This window comes from Mesocricetus auratus, unplaced genomic scaffold, assembly GCF_017639785.1.
Source record: "Mesocricetus auratus isolate SY011 unplaced genomic scaffold, BCM_Maur_2.0 Super-Scaffold_100007, whole genome shotgun sequence".
NCBI classification, from domain to species: domain Eukaryota; kingdom Metazoa; phylum Chordata; class Mammalia; order Rodentia; family Cricetidae; genus Mesocricetus; species Mesocricetus auratus.
The window spans coordinates 51117218-51142707 of NW_024429191.1; the positions used below are offsets into that span (position 1 = coordinate 51117218).

The following is a 25490-nucleotide window of genomic DNA, read 5'->3' on the forward strand; positions in this document are numbered from 1 at the left end:
AGAGAAGTGTTCCAAGTGTCTCTCTACTATTGTAAAATAACCAATCATTCTAAGTTACCAAGGTCACAGAGACCAGCATCCAGGGGATGATTAAGTGAACACCATCATTATCAATAGGTTGATTTGGAAAGAATGGAAAATTCACTCTAAACTTATTCCCCAAGTTAAAATGTCACCCTTCTCAAAAGCAGTGCGGGCTTCTCTTCCCCTTACCTATACTCCTGCCCCCACTCCACACACACCCACACAGAGGACAGGAGGATAGTGGACACTGTGTGGTGGTCTGGAGGTTGTAAAGGGCCCCAGCAGTGAAACCCTGTTCTGTACTGCAGGCTCCCACCACCAAAGAGACACTTGGCCCTCTAAAAGAGGGTCAGTGTGACCTATGTAATAACTCTTCATTTCAGAACTGCCAACGACAAGCAAATGAGATAAGCCAGTTACCTGGGCCTTGATCAAAAGGGGCTTCAACCGCTCCAGCACTGCTTCTTCTACCTTGTCAGCCAGCTGGGTGGCAGAGACACTGTTTACAAGTGAAGTTGGAAAATTAGTAGTCAGAATATCCTATCCTATTATGTATATTTATATAACTCCTCCAGGTGAAGGCAAACCCACCATGCTCCTCCAACTGCAATGGCCACATGTATCCCCTGGGCTCTTATGAAAGGTAAATTTGGTTTCAGTTGCTCTGAGTGAGACCAAAACCCCACCCCTCTCTTTTTTTCTCTCTCTCCCCCCACCTTGCTTACAGATCAGCACGTAGCTCTCAGCACCTGCCTGCCGCCATGCTTTCTATCATGATGATAATGGACTAAGCCTTTGAAACTGTAAGCCAGTCCCCAGTTAAATGCTTTCTTTTATATGAGTTGCACTGGTCATGGTATCTCTTCACAGCAACAGACTTCGCAGCAACTAAGACAGAAACCAAAACATACAGAAGCATACAACCCAGCAAATTCACTCTGGGAACTTACTACTGTGAAATAAAGCCACACCACATGATACATGTATGTTTATACAATCTCTAGTAATAATAATGCCATATTAATGACAACCCAGATGTCTCTCGGTTGTTTACTAAGATGAGTTATTAAACTATGAAACCCAACTCACCAACAGAAAGAACAAACACATAATACATGTAGTGACCAGAATGACTCTTCAGAGAATTACTTCAGGACAAAAAGGTCAGTTCTAAGGCAGGTGAGATGGCTCAGCAGCTAAAGTCATTTTCTGTCAATCTTGATGAACAGAGTTTGATCCCCATAGTTGAATAAGAGAACTGACTTCTGTAAGTGGGCCTCTTACTGACATATGTACACTATGTACATTATGGTACAATAATTCCCTCCCATTGGAATAAGCAAAAATTTAAAAAGCCAATTCCAGAAAGTTATACATTATAGAAATAACAGTCTTGAAACAAATTATAAAAAGGGAAAGCAGATTAGTGGTTGCCATGCTTACGAAGTATGCATGGCTATAAAAGGGCAACATGAGGGAAGTTGTGGTGATGGGCATGGGCATGGGCATGACTGTAGCAATGCCAGCTAAGCACATGTACCCACCCTGGCTATATGTGGTCAACAGTTTAAGATGGTACACTAGGTAGCTAAAAAATCATTTCCCAAGATTTTTCTGTATTATTACAACTTTGTATATGTATAATTACCTAATAATAAAAAGTTTAATATTAACAAAATTTCTGCTAAAATTATAATAAGAATTCTATAAGACTAATAATGGCTATACAAAATTAACAAATATAAACATAGAACATACATTTTATAATTTGAAATGTCTGGAAAAAAGACTCCTTTCCCTCCAATTAATTATTGCTATTACTTTTTGAGACAAGTTCAAGCTACTGTAAAATAGGTTGGCCTCATGGCAGTCCTCCTGCCTCAGTCTTCCAAGTGCTAGGATCACAGGCATATACCACACCTAGCTCATTCTATCTAAGAAGCTAAAGTAGAGGACCTGGCGTAATAGCTCCTGCAAGGGGTGAAGAAAGGTCATTCTGCCATCACTGAGGTGGCTGTGGAGGTCTGAATGAGAATGGCCTCCATAGGCTCACATGTTTTGAATACTTGGTCCTCAGTTGGTGGAACTGCTCTGTTTGGAAAGGATTAGGAGGTGTGTCCTTGCTGCAGGAGGTATGTCACTAGGCAAGGACTTGGAGGTATCAAAGCCATTCTCAATGTATGTGTCTTTCTCTGCCTCTGCCTAATTTTCAGAAACTATAAGCCAATTAAATGCTTTCTTTTGTAAATTGCCTGTTCATGGTGTTTTACTATAGCAATAGAAAAATAACTAAGACTGTGGTGACCTGAGAATACATCAACACTCACAAGGGTATATCCACAGGGTAGGCTTCAGGGAGTGTGACCCTTGGACACTCAAGGAAATCTGAAATCTGCCACAAAGGAGATGGGGACTCCAGATGTGCATGCTCATAGCATGCTCAACAAAATTATCTGAGCCAAATGATAGTTCCTATTATATCTGCATGCATTTGTCCAAAATATGAAGATGGGGAGTCACCAAACAAGGTCTATATCCTTGCTACCACATTCAAAACCCTACAGAAAACAAAACAAAAAACACTAACAACCAAACCATCACCCCCTGCATACCCCCTAAACCTATAGACACTCAACATGGATGAGAACTTTCTGCAGTATCAAATAAAGCTATAAAATTGCAATTGAAGCCGGGCGTTGGTGGCGCACGCCTTTAATCCCAGCACTCAGGAGGCAGAGGCAGGTGGATCTCTGTGAGTTCGAGGCCAGCCTGGTCTACAAGAGCTAGTGCCAGGACAGCCTCCAAAGCCACAGAGAAACCCTGTCTCGAAAAACCAAAAAAAAAAATTGCAATTAAAAGAGAAGCTAAATTAGGCTGTGCTTCATCAAAACAAGCACACAAACAGAAAGAAGACATAACAAGGAAATTCATGTAAGTCTTTCCTGATGCTGATGAAGTGCTGATCCTCTGGGACCTATCTGCTGAGGGTCCTCACCTCACCCCATAAGAGGAGCTGAGAAAACAGAGCACAACCAGACAGCTCACTCTCCAGACAAGGCTTCTGGAAGTCCAGTAGCCCTAGTTCCCCTGCAGCCCTGAGGTGGTAAAACCTTGTCTGTCATGACTCACTCTTGCTATCTGGTTCCTGGGATGGGGCTCTTGAATACTCTGAGGAAAGCTTTAAAGTCAGGTGATGGTTCAGATTCTACCTCATATTCTCCTGAGTCTTTCTCTAACATTAATAAAACTGCCCTTCCCTTGTTCTTCTGTTTCCAAAATTAAGGTTGTTGGCAGAAACGCATACACCAGTAGTAGATTTGTGAACAAGGGTAATGAAAAGATTAACTCAGGAATCAGAACAATCAGGACAGCTGGTATCACTAGCAGGAAGGGGGTATAGCTTCTACATCAGTATTATCTGGTTTGGGAGGCAATGCACAGGTGTTCATTTATAATATTCTGAACCCTACATGTGAATTTAGTATGTTTTTATATTCTATGCTACATTTATTTTTTTTCAGAAAAAAATACACACAAAGGAATAAATGAGACGTGAAAAGATAAGTGGGTAAGGGTCACAGGCAATCAACCTTATACTAGCTAGGGATGAGCAAGGCAGAGTCCCTCCAAAGGCTGTGACCACCCCATCAAAGAGGTATGTATACACATGCTGGGCACTTCTTGGAGACAGCAGAAGTCTGGAACTATCAGTTACGTGTGTAGGGGGAATTCTTCAAATCCTAACATTCTGTGATTATATAACTAAAATCTTAACCTTTCTTGGCCTCTAATGAAAGAACCAGAGCCCTGTAACTGGGACTGAATGCCATCACTAGTGGTGATAAAATGTACAGATGTTTCAATCAGTGCTTTGTTCATTTGACTACAGGGTGAATGATTGACAGAGGTGGAAAAATGAGTCACCTGTGGCAGTGACATCAGCCCTTTTACATCTCAAGCATATTTCTTCATTGCCTGTTGGGTGGCAGCACTCTTAGTGGATGAATGGGGAAAGTAACCTCATCTGAAAACCTCAGGCCACATTCAGGCTAATGTGAGACAAAGGCATCCTCACACTCATCATTCACACCCACCATGCACATCCGCTCACCCTCCGACCTCAGGAAGACTGGCATCCACCTAGCGCAGTGCCTTGGGAGGCACGTCAGCAAACACAGACCTCCTCCCAGATCATACATGGCTTTGCAGTTCTTCTTCACATGCTACACACTCCCAAGATACCGTGGTGCAGTAGTGTACATGGAAACAAGCACATGCTCATTCATTCCATTACTTGATTTGGGAATGAGGTGAGGTTGAAAACATCAGGTTGTGCTGTTCAAACTATAAGAATCAATTAAAATATGGACACATACCCTATCACTCCCCAGAAGCAAACATATACCTTAATTTTTGAAGTCTCTCCATTTCTTCAGCTTTCAGTTCATCCAGCTCCTTGGTTCTTCTAAAAGTCTCAGCCTCAAGCCAGTCAAGTCTAGAGGTTACAAGACAAAGTCATGTCTGCTCTCCTTATGGCAGAGTCAGGACTCCCTTGGCTTCTATCTTTGGCTCTATCACAGTCTTGTCGGTAGCTTTGCAGTTTTAAGAAGGCAGAAAGCCAGTGAGCAGAAGTGAAACTGACGTCAACAATCCTGACTCACTGTCGAAGGAGTGAGATGATGCAGACCAAACCTGCCTTCTTGTTTACCTCAGAAACAAATATTTACCTCTGTTTTTGCATTCTTTCCATTCCCTTGGCTTCCAATTCTTCTAGTTCCTTCAATCTTTTGGAAGACTGAGCATTTGGCCAAGAAAGCCTAACAGATAAAAAAAGAGTCAAGGTAGCCATGCCTCAAAACCATAGGGTGTCATTATCACAGAAACAATGAGCCCCCTCCCCCAGCCCAGCACCAATGCTGATTCTATGAAAGGATTCAAAAAGTAATGTATCCTCTGTGTACCCATGAAAGCTTCCATAATATGTCCCTACAAAAGGACATTTATACACAGTTAGTACATACACAGAAAGCTGCCGACGAGACAACCAACCACCCCTGTTCTCAGGACAGGTTACTTGTTTAGACAAAGAAATGAACCCCAGTGAAGGTATAATAAAACCAAATAAAAACAAAACTCTAAACAATTCTATTGCATGTCTGTGTAAAGAGCTTTGGTTCTTGATTCAGGGTATTTGAATATCACCAGATTCTCTAGTGACCCACTCTCTTTTAAGGACTGAAGATGGAGCTCTACTGGAGTACAGTGTACTTTACATACACTGGAACCAAGCTGTACTCCCGAGCTACCCCCTGGCCCTAATACCCATTTTCATTTTTGCTTTCCCATAACTGCCAGGGTAATTTCAGCCAAACAAATGTAGAGCAAGCTGTTTTCACTGCTGTCTTCCTTTGGAACGTTCTCATTACACCCCTCACATTTATTCCTGCCTGTGCTAGTCCTAGTTTAATTCTTACCTCCCTGCATGAAGCTTCATTCTCTGCAGCAAGAGGTAAACACTCCCCGCCCTGAACTTGCCCAGATCTTAGGGTGTATACCATGTTCCATCTTAAATCATAGCTAATTACATCTATTTTCCACTGGTAGCAAATAAGAAGGACTGAGATTATGGTCTTATTTGCTCTTTTTTAAAAAAAGTGCATAGAGTGCACAATTGTGCCATTTACAAATTGGCAAATGACATGCATAAAAGTTTTGAACGAATAAAATAAGAAAGAATAAAAGAGTGGTGGGCCTGTGTTAAGCTGGAGAGTATAATAGGAAAGTTCAGTAACCTGATTTTTCAAAGAAGAGCTTTGCTTCCGAGTCTATATGTAAATGGCACCTTTTAATTCTGAAAAATGCTAATACAAACCTGGCTGCTTCTTGCTCAGCAGCACCTCCCAACTGACTTTCCTCATGGGTGTCCTCTTGCTGGAGGGACTGTTCCTTTGTAGCATCTCTGGGACTGGACTTCACCTTCAGCCACGCAGCACTACACCAAATGGAAAAGCATGTCATCTCCAATCATTTGTCCACTTCCTGTGACTCATCCTAAGAGCACCACAGCAACACTGACCTACAGATCAGTGCCTGGTGCCTGATGGCAAAATGAATGTGAAGGACAGAGATCCTCCAGCTCTCATGCCCATTGTCCAAGGGAGAAGATCCCCTTGCCTATAGAAGCAGTCACTATTTTAATTAAAAACAAACAAACAAGCCTGTCACAGAATAAAGAATGTGCTTCAACAAAACCTGCTTTAAATATATGAGTCACTACTAATATCCAAGTCCCCTAAGTGTCTGTGTTAGGTCTCACACAGCACTATGATTCAGGAAGCCTTATCTGCCCCATGTCTCCACCCACCATACATACTGTCTAGAGCATTGATTCCCAACCTTCCTAATGCTGTAGCCCTTTAATAAAGTTCTTCATGTTGTAGTGACCCCCAAATTTTTTTCATTGATAATTCACAACTGTAATTTTGCTACTGTAATAAATTGTAACATAATCTGGGTGGTGGTAGCACACACCTTTAATCCCAGCAGTTGAGAGGAAGGTGGACCTCAGTGAGTTCAAGGCCATCCTGCTCTACAAAGTGAGTTCCAGGACAGCCAGAACTGTTAAACAGAGAAACCCTGTCTCAAATAACCAAAACTAAACTAAACTAAAATACAATTGTATTGTAAATATCTGGTATGCAGGATATCTAATATGTGACTCCTATGAAAAGGGTTGTTTGACCCCCGAAGAGGTCAAGACCCACAAGTTGAGAACCTCTGGTCTAGAAGATAGTATATTGTGCACTTGGTTAGCAGTACAGACTTCAACCTGTGGATGTATTATATTACCAGCTCAACTCACATCCCTGTATTGACGTATATAAAACAAAGAGATCAGAACAAAGTCATGAAAACAAACAAAAGCACACAATCAGCCAGATGATGGAGGCACACACCTTTAATTCCAGCACTTGAGAGACAGAGGCAGGCTGTGTTCTGTGAGTTCAAGGCCAGCCTGGTCTACAAAGTGAGTTCCAGGACAGCCTCCAAAGCTACACAGAGAATACACAGAGAAATTCTGTCTCAAAAAACAAACAAACCAAGACATAAGAGAGATACAGTGTCCAGCCTTGAGTAATAAGCACAATCTACTCACAGAGCAGACAACAGTCACAATCCTTCCTACCCACTAGGCACTGAGATACTCCACCCACAGACAGGTACAAAAAGGAACCAACAGGCTTCTGGACAAAAAACTCATCATGTATCACTCACCCAAATACGCATTTCTGCCCAAGGGGAAGAACAAAACCTACTAGTTCATTTGCTTTAATGTGTGTCATCTGTGGAAGAAAAACAAGGCCATGCAAACTCATACTCCTTGAATTTTTGCATACCATTTAGGAGACGCTGGTGGGGACGTGGGGTTTGGAGGTATCCAAGGAGCCCTGTGGTCTTTCACAGGCTGTCGGTTCATTTTTAATCTGGATGACACTGTTGTCTGTTGCAACCTGCTTTTGCTGTAAGGTTGGTTTGGTCTATTTCTTTCAGATATGTGGAGTCCCTGTGAAAAGTAAACATGCATTACAAAGTCAAATAAGTATCAAAGACACTCTAGCTCAACCTCTGACTCACAGGAAGGTGCAAGTGCCTCTTTGCATTCATTCTAAAAGCTAACAGAAAGCACTCTGAGGGCAATGTGAGAAGCATATAAATCACACTGAAGTAAACCTGGGCAAGGGTGGGTCTAGAATCCTTGGCTTTTCCACATTTATATATATATATATAGTATGTATATATAGTATTTATTACCTTTTTCCTTAATTAAATTTCCCCTTTTAAAGTCCATGTTTGTTTACAGGTAAATTATAAAATATTCTTGGCTAAAATATTTAACCCTTTGAACATTAGTCTAACCACAATGAATCACACAATTTCAAATACCATTGGGCATGAGGCTGAGAAGAGCCTCCAAGTAGAATTCCTTCTTATAAACTCAATCCTGACTTCCCAGTACCTCATTACAAGTTTATGTGGGAAGAAATAAAGACTTGATTCCCAGTCCATGACCTGTCAGTTACTGGTTGTGCTGATTAGTGTTTTGTCATCTTGACACAAACTAGAGTCCTCTGCAAAGAGAGAACTTCAAATGAGAAAGTGTCTACATCAGACTCGCTTGTAGGCAAGTCTACGGAACATTTTCTTGATTAATGACTGATGTGAAAGAAGCTAGCTCACTGTATGCAGTACCACTTCTAGGCATATAGATTGTATAACAAAGCAGGCTAGGCAATTCATGAGGAGCAAGTCAGTAAGATGCATCCTCCATGGCCCCTGCTTCAGTTCCTGCCTCCAGTTTCCACCTTGAACTTCTGCCCTGGCCAAAAAACAACCCCCCCCCCATTTCCTTCCCAATTTGGTGTATTTTCACAGCAACAGGAAGGAAACTAAGACACTAGTAAAACTAGTAAACTGCCAAATTTCCTTTTCCAAGGTCATGTGACAATACCCCAGTTTGCTACAAAAGCCTCTGGATAGCACTACTGAATGGCAGTCACAGCAGTAAGTGCACTTGGACCAGTGGTGCTCATTTGGCCAGTTTTCCACTATAGGGCCATAAGAAAGCTTTTTGTTGATATTTTTATTATTAATTAATTAATGTATATAAAAGGATGTTTTGCCTGCATGTATATTTATGTATCACTTGCATGCCTGGTGCCCATGCAGGCCAGAAGAGAACACCAGATATCCTGGAATTGAAGTTACAGATGGTTGTGAGCTACCATGTGAGTGCTTGGAACCAAACCCAGGTCCTTTGGAAGAGCAGTCAGTGCTAGCCACTGAGCCACCTCTTCAGTCCTGTAAGGAAGTTTTAGACAGAAGCCTAAAATATAAGGTAGTTTCAGATTACAAGCTAGCTCCCAAGCCATATCAAAAAGCACTCACCTAAAGTTGCCGTTTAATATTCAGTGACTATTATGGTTAAGTATCTATCTTTAGTAGAAACACAATCTTTTTTTAAAAAATTATGTGTACATAATTTTTAAAAAAGTTTGTTTTGCCTGTATGTATGTCGGTGTACCACATGTTTGCAGGGGCCTGTGGAGGCCAGAAGAGGGCATTGGATCCCCAAGAACTGGAGTTACAGGTGGCTATGAGCCACCATGTGGGTACTGGGAGCCTAATCTGGGTCTTCTAGAAGGGCAACAAGTACTCTTAAAACCACTGAGTCATCTTCAGCCCCAGGAACAGCATTCCCCACTAACTAACCACTCAGAACAGAATCTTAAATCCTCTCAACTCTCACACTTTCAAATTTTGAATTGAAAGACAAGCTTCCTAATTACGACCATGGTATTGAATTAGTTAGGATCTTACTGAAGCACGGAAGGATAGAATGCTATATTCTATACTTCCATTACAAACTGGCTTTTGTTAAAATAAAAAGCAAATCTAGAATTAAGTAATTCAACTAAGAAGCTGGTCTTACCCTTTAGTAGCCTGTATGGCCATGGACAACATCAAATGAATATACATGGGTCGCAAGAAAGGAAAGATCATACCTGCTGCAGTCTGGCCGACTCCAGAGTATCTTTCTTCCTAAATGGCATGTGCTCCATTGCAGTCTTCTTTCTTACTGCTCGTGTTTTTGCTGGGGTTAGTGCTTCATCCTTGACATCTTTACCATGGCCCAATGTAAAAGGGGCTTCTGGAAGAGTATCCTCATCTACCACACCAAGCTCACTCTCCAGCCTTTGAGTCACTGGAAGCTCCACATCAGGCTGACAGTCATCTGCACAGAGATTTCAGAGGAGAAAGTCTACTTAGCCACACAGGTGGAATGACTGAATAGCATAACCTCCAGCCTGGCTCTGTGAAAAGCATGGAGCTCTGTTGCCAGACTCTCTCGCCCCTTACCAGTACCACCACAGCTGTAATTACCAATGGCCCGAAGCAGGATCCACATTTACTGATTTTCCAGTTCTTGTCTATGGTCCTAATTCTGCAATACATCTTGCTCCTACCCAGGTTTGCCTCTCAAGTGTCCCTTGATTATTAGATATGCCCCAAACAGGCCCCCTGCTGAGTGTAGTCACATTTCCACTGGGTTGCCAAATTGTCTGTGCTGGTTAGATTTATTTAACTTGACACTAACTAAAGTCATTTGAAAGGAGGGAACCACAATTGAAAGAAAATATATCCATAAGGTCCAGCTGTAGGGTATTTTCTTAATTAGTGATTGATGGGGGAAGGTGCAGCCCACCGTGTTCTATAAGAAAGCAGGCTGAGGGGGCTGGAGAGATGGCTCAGAGGATAAGAGCCCTGGCTTCTCCTCCAGAGATTCTGAGTTCAACTCCCAGCAACCAACATGGTGGCTCACAACCATCTGTGATCTGGTGCCCCCTTCTGGTGTACAAGCATACAAGCAGGCAAAACACTGTGTACATAAAAAATAAACTTACAAGGAAAAAAAAAAAGCAGGCTGAGCAAACCAGTAAGTGGCACCCCTCCCTGGCCTCTGCATCAGCTCCTGCCTCCAGGTTCCTGTCCTCACTGCTTTTGATGATGAACTGCTGCTATATGGAACTGTGAGCAAAATAAACCCTTTTCTTCCCAATTTGCTTATGGTCTTGGTGTTTCATCATAGCAACAGTAATCTTAACTAAGACATTGTATTTCTAAAATGTAAATACTGGAGCCAGAGATGGTTCAGTTTCTAGTACCCACACAGTGACTCACAATCGTCCACCTTCTAAACTTCACGAGGACTGCATGGAAGGGTGTGCAAATGGACATGCAGGCAAAATACTTATCCACATAAAAATAAAAGATAAAACATTTTATTTTACTTTTGTGGATTGATTTCTTTTATGTGGATGAGTGCATTACTTCCATATATGTCTGTGCACCATATGTATGCCTGGTACCCTCAGATCTCCTGGAACTGGAGTTATAAATAGCTGTGAGCTACCATGTGGGTCCAGGGAACCAAACCCATATCCTCTGTAAGAGCGGCTAGTGCTCTTAACCACTAAGCCATCTCTCTAGCCTCAGATTAAAAACTTTTTAAAATGAAAACACTTATGAATATTTTTTCTCTACTCAACATCTTTGAATCCCTAATTTATACAGAATATAGTATGAACTGTATTCTGTACACCTGACATCTAATTGACAATAAAAAAGGAAATAAACCCTTCTTTAAAAATGAGATAAAGGCCTACATAGACAATTCAAGAAAATCGGACAAACTCTAATAAGACTGTTCAGTCAAGTTTCCACATGTAAAAGCAACACACAAAAGTCACAAAATAACTACTTAGGAAATATAATAGGAAACATATCCCATTAGCATGGCCAACAGGAGCTGTAGGCAGGCCTGGGTGATACTTTGGTGGTAGAGTGTCAGTGTGAGTGAGGCCCTGGACTCCAGTCCGGGAACCACAAACAACAAACATAAAAATTCTAAGAATATGAGGAGGAAATCTAATGAAAAACTCACAGGAATTTCACAGAAAACATTTCAAAGTTTTAATTTTATTTCTGCAGTGCTGGGACTATGTACCTGGCCATTGAAATAACATAATGAAAATCTGCATCAAGTTTTCATTTACAAACAAACTAAACACTTTAAAGATGTCAATTCTCCATCAAGTGATCTATAATTTCAAATCTATATCAAGTTAAAATTAGTGTGTTTGTGTGTGTGTGTGTGTGTGTGTGTGTGTGTGTGTGTGAACAGATTGATCAGGCTGGGTGTGATGACACATGGTTTTATTCCCAGCATTCAGGAGGCAAAGGCAGGCAGACTTCTATGAGTTTGAGGTGAGTCTGGACAACATAGCAAGTCCCAGGTCAGTAAGAATACCAGCAAAACAAAACAGACAAACAGACAAAACCCAAACATATTGATCCTAAAATTCAAATGAAGGGGCTGGAGGTTGGCTTAGCATTTAAGAACATTTTAGAAGACCCAAGTTAGGTCCCCAGGACCCACAAAAAAATGATTCATAATAATCTGTAACTCCAGTTTCAGGTAATCCAATGCCCTCTTCTGATCTTTGAGGCTACCAGGCATGCACATGGTACACACACATACTTGCAGGCAAAACACTCACACATAAAATAACAAATCTAATTTTAAAAATTCATATGAAGTATAAAAGTCTAAGAATTAGCCCAACAAATCTAAAACAATAACAACAAAATGGAGAGTGAAGTGGAGGCAGGAGTCTTTCTTGACCAGAGATGGGAATCTGAGCAAGAGCTGAAGTGGTCAAGGCTGTGTGGAGGGGACACGGGAACAATGGCACAGGAGGATGGGAGCCACAGATCAGCAGAGATGACTGAAGATTGCTACTGACCACATATCAAGTATCAGAGTGGAATCCATGCCCCACAATAAAAAGCACTTAACTCACAAAAGCATAAAGTCCTAAAACATTGGTTCTCAACCTGTGGGTCGTGATCCCTTTGGGGGTTGCATATCAGATATTTACAGCTACAGTAGAAAATTTACAGATATGAAGTGGCAACAAACAAGAGGAACTGTATTAAAGGGTTGCAGCATTAGGAAGGTTGAGAACCACTGTCCTAAAAAAGAAAACTTTAGAGCTTTAAGCAAAGAAAAAAAAATAGGAGAATATCATCATATCATCAGGACAGAAAAGACTTTCTTAAACTCAATATGATATCAACTTATTAGGGTTTATTTACACTGAACTACAGTTTTTGATCAAAAGTCACCACAACAAATCAATCAAATCTGGAAGGAGATCCCTGAAATACATGTAATTAACATGGGATCAATACTCAAATGCTATAAAGAACTTTTACAAATATATAAAAGAAATAAACAGCTCAACAGAGAAATGTTGAAAAGTACAGAAACTATAATTTATGCAGAAAAACAAGTGGCCAATAAAAATAGGACAAGATGACAAACTTCGTTCAGTAATCAGGAAAATCAAGCCATAAGCTAGCATTCACAGCCATTAGATTGGGAAAATGTGAAGAATGGCAGCAAACACAAATGACGAGTGAGGAAACCCAGAAACCACTAGCACGGGAGTGAACTGGTTAACTCCTCTGGAGTGGCTCGACGATGGATCAATGCCTAGTAAGGATGAAGATGTGCAGGGCAGCAGCTGCATGACGGGTATACTCGGCCCAGGGAACTGGCACATGCAAACACAAAGAGAAGAGGCACAGGCTTCTACGTCACCCTGTCACTGTCACTGTTTACAAAAGCAGAAACAGCCAGCAGAGCGGTGCGGTGACATCTGTGTATACTTGCAGCACTCAGGAAGTGGAAGAGAGGCTCACTTGACAGAAACTGGGAACAACCCAAGTGCTCGTTAATAAGGATGAAGAGATGAAAATTTATCTATGGTTTATTCATGCAAATGAGACACAAAAGTTAAGAAAGTTAGAATCCTCTGAGCTGGGGATGCAGCTTTTCTGCCCTGGGTTTAGACCCTATCACTCAGAAAAAATAGATTTCACCTATTCATATGAAAAGTCTACTAATTTAAATAAGAAGGAAGCACACTACAGGATGGTATATTCTTGTATGTGATCACATGTATGAAGCAATATATTATGCTCATAATAATGAGACGCTCAGACATAAAAACAGAACAGGCTCATAATGGTAACCTCTAGAAAGGGAGGGCAGAAAATAGAATGGGGGTAAATATTCAAGGGACTTTAACAGTACTTGTCACAATTTTTGAAAAAATTCCAGACTAAAATGTTTAAAATTGCATAGTAGATCCATGGTATTTATGATTTTCTTTCTCTCTGTTTAGAATATTTAAGAGCAAAATGAAAGCTTTATTCAGATTCTTCCTTAGCAGCGGTCAGTCAGGAACTGGGTTCCCCACACTGCTTTCCTCGGGTATCCACAGCACTCTGTAAGTTACACAGCAAGGAAGACAGACCAGACCAGGGGAGTGCCAGGACTGACGCCTCAGTCTGCAGGGTAGGAACTCCCAAGATTACATCTATTGAAGCAACGCTGGCTGCTAGGTCCTGACACCTTTTCAGCTATGAATGGCATCAATCAGATGGCAAATACAGTGCAAATTCACAGGGAGCCGCATCTGAAGACACTGCTAGCATCAGAGTGGCAGCCACTAGTCTCCCGCTCCTTAGAGCTTCGCACAGTACCTAATGCAGTCAGGAGTCAGAGCCTCTTAAGAACCAGCCATGCTGGCCAACAATTACTTAAATCACAAGGCAGTTGATCCAATCAGGCTCAATCGTAAATCCCAAAGGACACAGAGACAGTTTCCCCCACTTGGGGCTCCCTGTGACATTTGGGAGGTATTGGTTAGGGAGGAGGAACTCCAGGAAATTAGAATGAAGAATTGGGATGAGGTAGAGTCGTATCCAAAACAAAAAAAGAAACATGACCTTCTGAAATTATCATAAGAACAAGAAAAATAACACTAAAGATTACCACATTGCTCTCCATGAGCTACCTATAGTCAAGCTTCACTGCACAGTAAAGGTGATAGTGTAGTGTGCCTCACGTTTGCTACAACACTTTTTTGTTTTTAGCAGAATTCACATCCGAGTTCCACCATGCTACCTTCCAGAGCAGGCAGAACAGGTTTCCTAAGATCCTTCAGGTGCCGAAATAAATGAAGCATTTGCTCAAGGCCACAAGGAGAGTGAGTGTGGAGTCAAGGCTCCTACTTTGCCTCCAGGGCAAGTTTTATTTATTCTATCTCCCCTCCACCCAGTTAAGGAAGGGTAGAATACAGGCAGGCAGGGCTTGAGTTACAATCAAGCATGCCTATGTGATGAAAGCTCCATGATAATCTCTTACACTACAGGCTTCAGAGAGCTTTTGGGTTGCTATGTGCATATGGTTTCCTGGAGGTGGTGTTCCCCTTCCCACATTCCTGGCCTTAGGTATCTCCCATCTGGCTATTCACCTGTACCTGGTGTAAAATATGAGTTTGGTGAGCAATCCCAGCAAGCCTAGATTTTGGAGTTGCAGGTTACAACCCAAGACCTACAACTGGTATCTCAGGTAGGGCAGTCTTCTGGAGCTGAGCCTTCCCTCTGTGGGCCCTGGACTCTACTCCACCTGTCAGAACTGAGCTGAGCTACACAACCCCCTCCACGCACACTCTGAACTAACCGCTCCTCCTGTCATCACTTAGCATTCTACTGAGGATATAGGAGGAACACTAAGCTGCTCAGAGTCCACAGAAGAGCAGCAGATCAACAAACACACCAAAAGAGATGAGACACTCATACGAGTTTCTAATCTCAAGAGAAGAAAATGTAGACATAGTAAATTACAACGAGGGGGAAAAAAACCCAAACTTTGGTAAATGAAAAACACAAAATAAGGTCAAAGGAAATTCAACATGTCATTACTCAGTAAATCTAAGGTTAAAGATAGAGATCTGTAACAGTGTTTAAAAAACCAACAATAGCCTGGAGTGGTGACCTTTGCCTTTAATCCCAACACTCAGGAGACAGAGGCAGGCTGATCTCTGTGAGTTCAAGACAAGTGAAACTCTGTCTGGGGGGGAGGGGGATGAACTTCTGTGCTGGAGACAACTCAGAAGTTAAGAGCACACGCTCACCCAGCACGAATGCTGGGCCATTCACACTGTCTCTAACTCCAGCTCCAGGGGATCCACTGTCCACTTCTACCCTCTATGGGCACTGCAATAGACAATTAAAAACAAAAATAAAATCTTTTAAAGAAGTAGAAACACACAGGAGTCAGGTGAGAAGGAGGAGGGCAAAGGGCATTTCTGAGGAGCAGTCACTCTGGTCTTAGTGCAGATAGTTCATAAAATGCATTAGATCTCTTTCCCAGCATTAGGTCAGTGGCGAGTTAACACTTTGTACACTTCTCTATCTATATTTATACTTCAATTTAAAAAATGAAGACCAGAGCCAGTAAGATGGTTCAGAGGATAAAAAGGGATTACTGTTCACTGAAAAACTGAATTCAATCTCTGGAACCCATGGTGGATGAAGAGATCCATCAAAGTGACCTCTGACTTCCACACATATATCTATCGCCCCTCCCTACTCTCTAATTATAATTATAAATAAAATAGAGCATTTTGAAAGGAAAATTAGTTTATCAATTTTACCCATAGATGTTTATAGGTTATCTCATCTATCTGGAAAGTGACAAAAAAAGCAACAAAACCCTTATTTTATCAAATCTAAAGCATTAGTTTATAACACACATCTATGAGTCATTAGGAATTTTACATGTTGAAAAATTTAAATGTTATAATTAATTACCAGACACATCCCTTAGCAGGATATTGTGACTCATACCTGTAATCCCAGCACCAAGAGGCCTAAGACACAAAGTTTGCAAAGTTACAGGTCTGCCTCAGTTATAAGGCTTGCTGGGCTGTCAAGCAAGATGGGCAGGATGGCTCTACCTCAGGGCCTGGGGGATGCCCTTCTGCTGGCTGTGTAGCTCAGTGGTGTTGTTTGCCTGGATGTGCAATGGCTGGATCTCTAGCACTACAAAAAGACAAGCTCTCCGGTTTCAGAAATCTTCATCTGTGTAGGCCCAACAAAACACAGGGTCATAACGAAAGACTTCAAGGCACTGCCAAATATGAGGCCAATGCACAAAGCCAACAGCTTCCCTTTAAGTAGTGACAGCCACTTTTCATAATTAACAAAAATATCATTCACAACAGCATGAAAACTAGAAATACATGTAGCAAGGGATTTGTAAGCGCCTATGGGGGAGCCTCTCGACTGGACTGGAGTCTAGAAAAGGGGCCGCAGTGAGCGCTCACAATGCACAGTCCCCTCTTCCCCACAAGCTGACCCAGGCTGCCAGCAACACTCCCACACACAATAAGCTCATTCTCAGTTTCTCAGAGTGAGCAACGACCAGCAAAGTTTTGAAAGGTAACAAAGAAAAAAAATCAATTGTCAAGTATGAAAATATGAGTAAGATTGACAGTTTTGCCTACAAAATTAAGTTTCTATATCAGATTTTAAAAAACTATAAACAAATTCCAAAGAGAAGTGACTAAGTAGGAGAAAATATTTATAATAAACCAAAACAAGTTTAAGTCAGGCAGTGGTGGCACTCGCCTTTAATCTCAGCATTTGGGAGGCAGAGGCAGGCAGATCTCTGTGAGTTCGAGACCAGCCTGGTCTACAGAGTGAGTTCCAGGACAGACTCCAAAGCTACAGAGAAACCCTGTCTCAAAAAGAAAAAAGAAAGAAAGAAAAGGAAGGAAGGGAGGAAGGAAGGAAGGAGAAAGGAAGGAGGAAGGAAGGAAAAGAAAAGACGATTAAGAGCTACACACTATCCACAGAACTTTTATACTCATAAGTAAAAGAAGTAAAACCCAGTAAGAGGGTAGAGAATACAAAGGGAAAATCAGCACAGAAGCAATAAGCATGGGGAAGGAGCCATGAACAGTCCTCAAGAGAACACAGCTACACCGTGCAACAGTAAGATGCCACCGCCACCCCTCAGGCTGGAAACATTCAGATTTTATTGTAGAAACTACTGCTGATCAAAACATGATCACACAGCCACCTTTACAGGGTAAACTGGCAGATCTTCACAAATGTGCATACCACACAACCTAACACCCCTGCTCCCTAGGATGAGGGTCCGGAAATGCACAACACGCATCAGTACAATACAATCAGCTTAGCACTATGCCAACCAAAGGGAATTTGACTTGTTCACCATCTTCTGGAGAAGCATAGTCCACTCTCTAGTCCTAGGACACATGCTGGTGGCTACTTCCGATCCCAGCTGCAAGGCAGCTCTCATAGACAGGGCCACAGTCCTAACACCTCAACAACCCCCCCCCATCACCACCACCTACCACCACCTCACTAACTGTTGCAGCCTCTTTGACAGAGTAAAAGATCACACAGTAACATTTTGAGACACATACCAGCAAGAAGTCTCTTTGCCACAGAAGGTCGACTAGCTTCCTGTGGAAATGTCTCCTTTGTGACCAAGGGTCTCCTCTCATTCTTTGGCAGTACAGTTGGCCATTTCTCTAAGATTTTTTGGCTGCCAATAGGAAATCTGCTCTGAATTTCTGTGATACATTTCTTTACCTTTTTAGGTGACAGTTTCTTTTCCAGGAGAGACTCCAAAGCCTGTCATGAAAACGGTCATTATTCTCTTAGTTTATCTCACAAGAGTATGACTTTAGTCACAACACTGAAAAATAACACCTTTCAAAGAGACATGTCATTAAATGGTAATCTAGTGGTTAACAAGATGTTTCGTTTAATTTAATTTAAAATCAGTATTATTTACAACATGAGATTAATTTATAAAAATAACATTTACAAAGTTCTTTTACTCAGTTCATTAAAATCAACAGCAAAGATGTTTGAGTGTGATCATTTTAAAGAGATGCCCTAACCTTAAGATTAAGAATCATCACTTGGGAAACTAACCAGTTTCCAGAACATAGCTATATGCTCTTTAACAGGGTGTTCATTTCCAACAAAATCCCATAAACTCAAGTAGTATTTTATGTGGGCAAACACATTATACTGAACATGCATATCCATAAGCTAACAGTGGGTCCAGTAGCTATTTGTCTATGGCAGTAATGGCAGGAGGTGTGTGTCCCCATCCTCTACGGCACACCCACTCACTCATCACCGGACAGTACTGGTCAGTACAAATTAAAGACAACTGAAGACCGTCAGGAAGGCTATTTTGTACTATTTTTACAAGATAGTAAGTCAGGCAAAGAATCAACAAGAACTTAATTTCTTACATTACTGAGTATTTTTAAAACTAGGGGAGATTACATATGCTTAAGACACACTGTTCAAAGTGCTCTTGCTCAGGATATGGGGTAACCTCTTGAGATCATTTCTAGGGTTTGTAAGATAGGTCCTCTAAACAAAATTATTTTGTTTAGTAATGTTTCAAATAGGTAAGCTGAAAGAGCGAGAATGACATGATGTATGTGATATGCTGTCAACAGTTCTGAGATTTACCCTTGACATTCACACTCCTGACACTGAGCTATGTCTACACAGATAGAACCAAAGTTAATTACAGACATTTGCTAAATATGACTGTAATAGCAAAGCATGATTTAATGACCACTAGAGCCAGTTAGTGGTAGACAGAATTCTCTCTACTATGCCACTCTTCCATGAGGGCCAACAGCCTGTTAATATAAGATTATCTTTTCCTATTTTTTAGTGAAAATGCATGACAGAAGTAACACTGGTATAGGTGGCTTATTAGTTCCAGCCTTCAAGACAACACTCTGACCTTTGCTTTAAAAATAGCAACAATAGGGGCTGAAGAGATGACTCAGCAGTTAAGAGCACGGCTGCTCTTCCAGAGGACCTGAGTTCTACTCTTAGCAACCACATGATGGCTCACAACCTTCTATAGTGGGATCTGATGCCCTCTTCTGACAAAGTTGTACATGCAGATGGAGCACTCATAAACAGAAAACAAATAAATCTTTAAAAAAAACAAAACAAAACCCCAAAAACCAGCAATAATAAAAATTAGTACTAAAAATACATTTGCAAGTCAGGGTATTGCAGCAAGAATCAAAGGCTACATTGTGTGGCAGGACTCTACAAACCTATGAAACTATAAACTCAGAGCTCATTGCTAATGCTGTCATTGTTGCCAATAAAAACACTGCCCATTCCTTATTACCACGTGCCACTTGTGGAATGCCAGATGTTCCCAGTCATCCTAAAATCTGAGGCTCTTACTTGCATGGATCCTAAGCATTTCTTTTCTAGAACCTATCTAGATCAAATACTGATAATTAAATGCTAATCTGAGAATTCCTTGCCATTTTCCTTTCCCTTTCTTTTATTCTTTTATTACTCTGTATATAGATGACGTGTGGGCATGTGTGCCACAGTATGTGTTATTTGATGTATTATATCATTTCTTCTTTCAAAGAAGAGAAATGCAATAAAGACCAGAGTGTAAACGCAATAAAAATGCAAACTTATGTCCTCTGAAAAGCACTAAGTTACCAGGCAGAAGCTTTGTCTTGTATTCTCACTGTCTGGAACTAGAGTCAGCATTATTTCCCTGCCTTGAAACAACACCCTTTAACAAAAACTGGAGTCCATTTCATACCTCAATTTTCTGCAAGATGTCTATGACCACATCTGGCACAGAAGGATCAGTATCCAGCTTGGCAGAACACAGTGAAAGCTGACGAATAAGGTTGCCCAGTTCTTTACACTGAGCAGGAACTGGGTGCTCCCCTCGATCAGTAAACTGAGTGACAAACATCTGTAAGGCCCGGATGGCTCCTCGATGAGCAGCTGCCAGCCTAGACATTGCCCACGACTGGCAACAAACAAGAAGTAAGGGGTTACTTCAGGTTCCGACTTCCTAACACCACAGCAACCTTTAAAAATACCTAGAGTCCTAGCAATAAGGGATAGTAGCCTAAACTTCCATCTCCTGTGACCAGGCAAGACTTCCAGTGGAGGGATTGGGACACTGACCCAGCCACATAACTTTCAACTTACTGTCTATCCTGCCAATGAGAAGTGCTGGGGTAAGGGTGGTACAGAGATTATGGGAGTGGCCAACCAATAACTGGTCCAGCCTCAGACCCATGTCACAAGAGTGAGCCCACCCCTGACACTACTTGAAGCACCAGGACCAAGAAGCTGGATGGCCTAGAGACCTAGGACAGAACCAAACACAACTGGAGAAAAAAATGTCAATGTAATGATGCCTAATGATATTCTACTATACTCATGGGTGCCGAGCCCAATTATCATCAAAGAGGCTTCATCCAGCAACTGATGGGAACAGATGCAGAGAACCACAGCCAAACGTTAGGCTGAGCTCAGGGAATCTTGTTGAAGAGAGGGAGGAAGGGTTGCAGGAACCAGAGGGGTCAAGAACATCACAAGACAACCCACAGAATCTACTAGTCTGGGCTCCTAAGAGCTCACAGAGACTGAACCAACAACCAGAGAATCTGCATGGGACTGACCTAGGCAGCAGCAAATATGTTACAGTTGTGTAGCTTGGTCTTCTTATAGGACTCATAACAGTGGGAGCAACGGCTGTCTTTGACTCTTTTGCTGGCTTTTGGGACTCTCCTCTTCCTACTGGGTAGCCTTACTCAGTCTTAATACAAGGAGAGATTCTTAGTCTTACTACAAACTTGATATGCCATGTTTTGTTGATATCCACAGGTCTGCCCTTTTCTAAATAGAAATGGAGGAGGAGGAGTAATGAATGGGGAGGCAAAGGAAAGGTTGGGGGAGGCTTGGAGGAGAAGAGGGAGGGGAAGCTGTGGTCGGGATGTAAAAATGAAAAAGAAAAAAAAAACATCTGGAGTCTATCCACTATACAAAGTGTTCCCTGTTGTAAAACCTTTCCCAGCATGAAGAGAATTTAAAAACCCCAAGCTCTCTAAAAACAGGTTCTTTTCTTTCCTGCTGTCTGTGAAGGACTCTGGCCAGTTCCAGCATGGTGAGCATGGCTCTGGCAGACCTAGCCCTTCTCCCCCATTCCCTCTGCCTTGCTAAAAAACTATTAGATCACATTCCTAAAGCTAACCACCAAGGTCTATTCCATTATTTGGCCACATCCTCCTCCTGAGACTGACTATCGAGGTCCAGCTATCAAAGTATTGAAGTCCAGCAATCAAAAGTCTCCTTTGGCTCACCTAATTAACATGTCCCATTAAAATTAAACACCTCATCCTAACACAGGGTTTCCCATTTTACTTTTATAAACTGCCATTTGTCTATGGGCCATGTCTGTCTCCTCTCTATACAGAGGCAGTCCTTTGTCTTCTGGGACAAACACCCCTGCCCCATCTCCTTTGTTCCCTCCCCCTTCTTCCTTGTCCTCTAGCCCCCGTCTTTGTCTCTTATTCCCTTCCTTATTTGGTTCCTCTGGGGCAAATAAATTTCCTTTGTGCTAAGAACTTGGTCTTGGGTGTTCTGTGCAGATACTTTCATTTCAGTCTCTATAGCAGGAGTGACCATGCAGTGACCTGTCTCTATAGCAGGAGTGACCATGCAGTGACCTGTCTCTATAGCAGGAGTGACCATGCAGTGACCCGTCTCTATAGCAGGAGTGACCATGCAGTGACCCGTCTCTATAGCAGGAGTGACCATGCAGTGACCTGTCTCTATACCAAGAGTGACCATGCAGTGACCCGTCTCTATAGCAGGAGTGACCATGCAGTGACCCATCTCTATAGCAGGAGTGACCATGCAGTGACCTGTCTCTATACCAGGAGTGACCATGCAGTGACCCGTCTCTATAGCAGGAGTGACCATGCAGTGACCCGTCTCTATAGCAGGAGTGACCATGCAGTGACCTGTCTCTATACCAAGAGTGACCATGCAGTGACCCGTCTCTATAGCAGGAGTGACCATGCAGTGACCCGTCTCTATAGCAGGAGTGACCATGCAGTGACCTGTCTCTATAGCAGGAGTGACCATGCAGTGACCCGTCTCTATAGCAGGAGTGACCATGCAGTGACCCATCTCTATAGCAGGAGTGACCATGCAGTGACCTGTCTCTATACCAAGAGTGACCATGCAGTGACCCGTCTCTATAGCAGGAGTGACCATGCAGTGACCTGTCTCTATACCAGGAGTGACCATGCAGTGACCTGTCTCTATAGCAGGAGTGACCATGCAGTGACCTGTCTCTATAGCAGGAGTGACCATGCAGTGACCTGTCTCTATACCAGGAGTGACCATGCAGTGACCTGTCTCTATACCAGGAGTGACCATGCAGTGACCTGTCTCTATACCAGGAGTGACCATGCAGTGACCCGTCTCTATACCAGGAGTGACCATGCAGTGACCCGTCTCTATAGCAGGAGTGACCATGCAGTGACCCGTCTCTATAGCAGGAGTGACCATGCAGTGACCTGTCTCTATAGCAGGAGTGACCATGCAGTGACCCGTCTCTATACCAGGAGTGACCATGCAGTGACCTGTCTCTATAGCAGGAGTGACCATGCAGTGACTGTCTCTATAGCAGGAGTGACCATGCAGTGACCTGTCTCTATAGCAGGAGTGACCATGCAGTGACCCGTCTCTATAGCAGGAGTGACCATGCAGTGACCTGTCTCTATACCAAGAGTGACCATGCAGTGACCTGTCTCTATAGCAGGAGTGACCATGCAGTGACCTGTCTCTATAGCAGGAGTGACCATGCAGTGACCTGTCTCTATAGCAGGAGTGACCATGCAGTGACCCGTCTCTATAGCAGGAGTGACCATGCAGTGACCCGTCTCTATAGCAGGAGTGACCATGCAGTGACCCGTCTCTATACCAAGAGTGACCATGCAGTGACCCGTCTCTATAGCAGGAGTGACCATGCAGTGACCTGTCTCTATACCAAGAGTGACCATGCAGTGACCCGTCTCTATAGCAGGAGTGACCATGCAGTGACCTGTCTCTATAGCAGGAGTGACCATGCAGTGACCTGTCTCTATACCAGGAGTGACCATGCAGTGACCCGTCTCTATAGCAGGAGTGACCATGCAGTGACCTGTCTCTATACCAAGAGTGACCATGCAGTGACCCGTCTCTATAGCAGGAGTGACCATGCAGTGACCCGTCTCTATAGCAGGAGTGACCATGCAGTGACCTGTCTCTATACCAGGAGTGACCATGCAGTGACCCGTCTCTATAGCAGGAGTGACCATGCAGTGACTGTCTCTATAGCTGGAGTGACCATGCAGTGACCTGTCTCTATACCAAGAGTGACCATGCAGTGACCTGTCTCTATAGCAGGAGTGACCATGCAGTGACCTGTCTCTATAGCAGGAGTGACCATGCAGTGACCTGTCTCTATAGCAGGAGTGACCATGCAGTGACCTGTCTCTATAGCAGGAGTGACCATGCAGTGACCTGTCTCTATAGCAGGAGTGACCATGCAGTGACCTGTCTCTATAGCAGGAGTGACCATGCAGTGACCTGTCTCTATACCAGGAGTGACCATGCAGTGACCCGTCTCTATAGCAGGAGTGACCATGCAGTGACTGTCTCTATAGCAGGAGTGACCATGCAGTGACCTGTCTCTATAGCAGGAGTGACCATGCAGTGACCTGTCTCTATAGCAGGAGTGACCATGCAGTGACCTGTCTCTATAGCAGGAGCGACCATGCAGTGACCTGTTTCAGATCCTTTTCTTGGAAAGCAACTCCACATTTAGAACACTAGCAGTTTAGCCCCCAACAGGTTTACATAAACTATGATAAAAAAACAGCAAAATGCACTCTATTACTAATTACTCATCAGAATTATAACGTACCTTCTTAGTATGTTTAATTTTATGTGGACTCAGTTTATCCAATTCTTCCTGGATTTCTTTTACCTGTTTTATGAAAAGGTGGAAATGAAAATTTTATACCTGTCCATTGATCTTTCTTATAGAAAAAAAAAAAGACCTTGTTTTGTCCAAATATAACCCTTATTAACTCATTGCCCACACTCCCAAAACACTGACTGGTTTCCAGTTCAAAATGGTGAATAGAGCTATCCTCAGGTCCCCAGTGTAAGAACTGAATATGAGTAACAGAAGGGCCAACTCACTAAGTCTTAAGTGCCATACTAAAGAGTTTTGCTTTCTGCTGTGTGAGTGGCACATATCTTTGATCTCAGCACCAGGGAGGCAGAAACAGGTGGTTATGAGTTCTAAGTCAGCCTGGGTTACACAGAAAAACTCTTTCACATGCACCATATACATACACATACACTGGGAGTGGGAGTGTGGGAGGGAATTACCAAGCACTACTGAAGTCTTTTAAGTAAAAATCTGACATCTAGATTCATGTTTCAGAACGATCTCAGCTAGGAATATATATAGCCCATGGCATAGCACTTGCCTAGAACAATCTCTCTGGCAACAATGGTGTAGCATGAGAACCAATACAAGACTCAAAAAGAATATATAAGAAAATTTTGGAATGTAAAAAATAAATTAATAAAAACAAAATGGAATATAAAAAATAAATTAATAAAAAATTTAGCTATGGCATTTACCTCTAAACAAACAAAAAAAGGATAGCTTTTGGTTCAACCTGTAACTTCAATAATCAGAAAAATTTAAAGGTTTATTAATAAATAAAGAGCTGCCAGGTGGTGGTAGCACATGCCTTTAATTCTAGCAATTGGGAGGCAGAGGCAGGCAGATCTCTGTGAGTTCTAGGCCAGCCTGGTCTACAGAGCAAGTTCCAGGACAGCCAGAGCTACACAGAGAAATCCTGCCTGGAGGTGGGGGATTAAAATTAAAACTTTAAAGAAATATCACAGACTCACTCACAAAAATATTCAATGCAAATGCCTGTTTACCAATCATTAAATATTTCATTCTACCATGAAATAAAGAATAACCATGTTATTCTCTAAGACAGATGGGAAAGTCCCTTTAAGACTCAGGCTCATATGTACAAGCACTTTTTCAGTAGGAGGAATGGCTT

General features: G+C 42.3%; 1 protein-coding gene across 12 annotated transcripts in view; it reads right to left on the minus strand.

Moving 5' to 3' along the window:
• Nucleotides 1-25490, minus strand: part of Kiaa0753 (KIAA0753 ortholog) — a 52989-nt gene that overhangs the window by 14836 nt on the left and 12663 nt on the right. For all 12 annotated transcript variants that reach the window (XR_005878290.1, XR_005878293.1, XR_005878292.1 and 9 more), the window contains 9 exons: nucleotides 24323-24385; nucleotides 20150-20365; nucleotides 17955-18165; nucleotides 9588-9817; nucleotides 7422-7588; nucleotides 5897-6016; nucleotides 4752-4841; nucleotides 4430-4519; nucleotides 445-523 (listed from right to left, as the gene is read on the minus strand). Coding sequence is in view for 8 of the 12 variants with exons in the window: in XM_040749072.1 (XP_040605006.1) it covers nucleotides 445-523; nucleotides 4430-4519; nucleotides 4752-4841; nucleotides 5897-6016; nucleotides 7422-7588; nucleotides 9588-9817; nucleotides 17955-18165; nucleotides 20150-20365; nucleotides 24323-24385 (1266 nt within the window). In the remaining 4 variants the exon portion in view is untranslated. The remainder of the gene's footprint in view (nucleotides 1-444; nucleotides 524-4429; nucleotides 4520-4751; nucleotides 4842-5896; nucleotides 6017-7421; nucleotides 7589-9587; nucleotides 9818-17954; nucleotides 18166-20149; nucleotides 20366-24322; nucleotides 24386-25490) is intronic.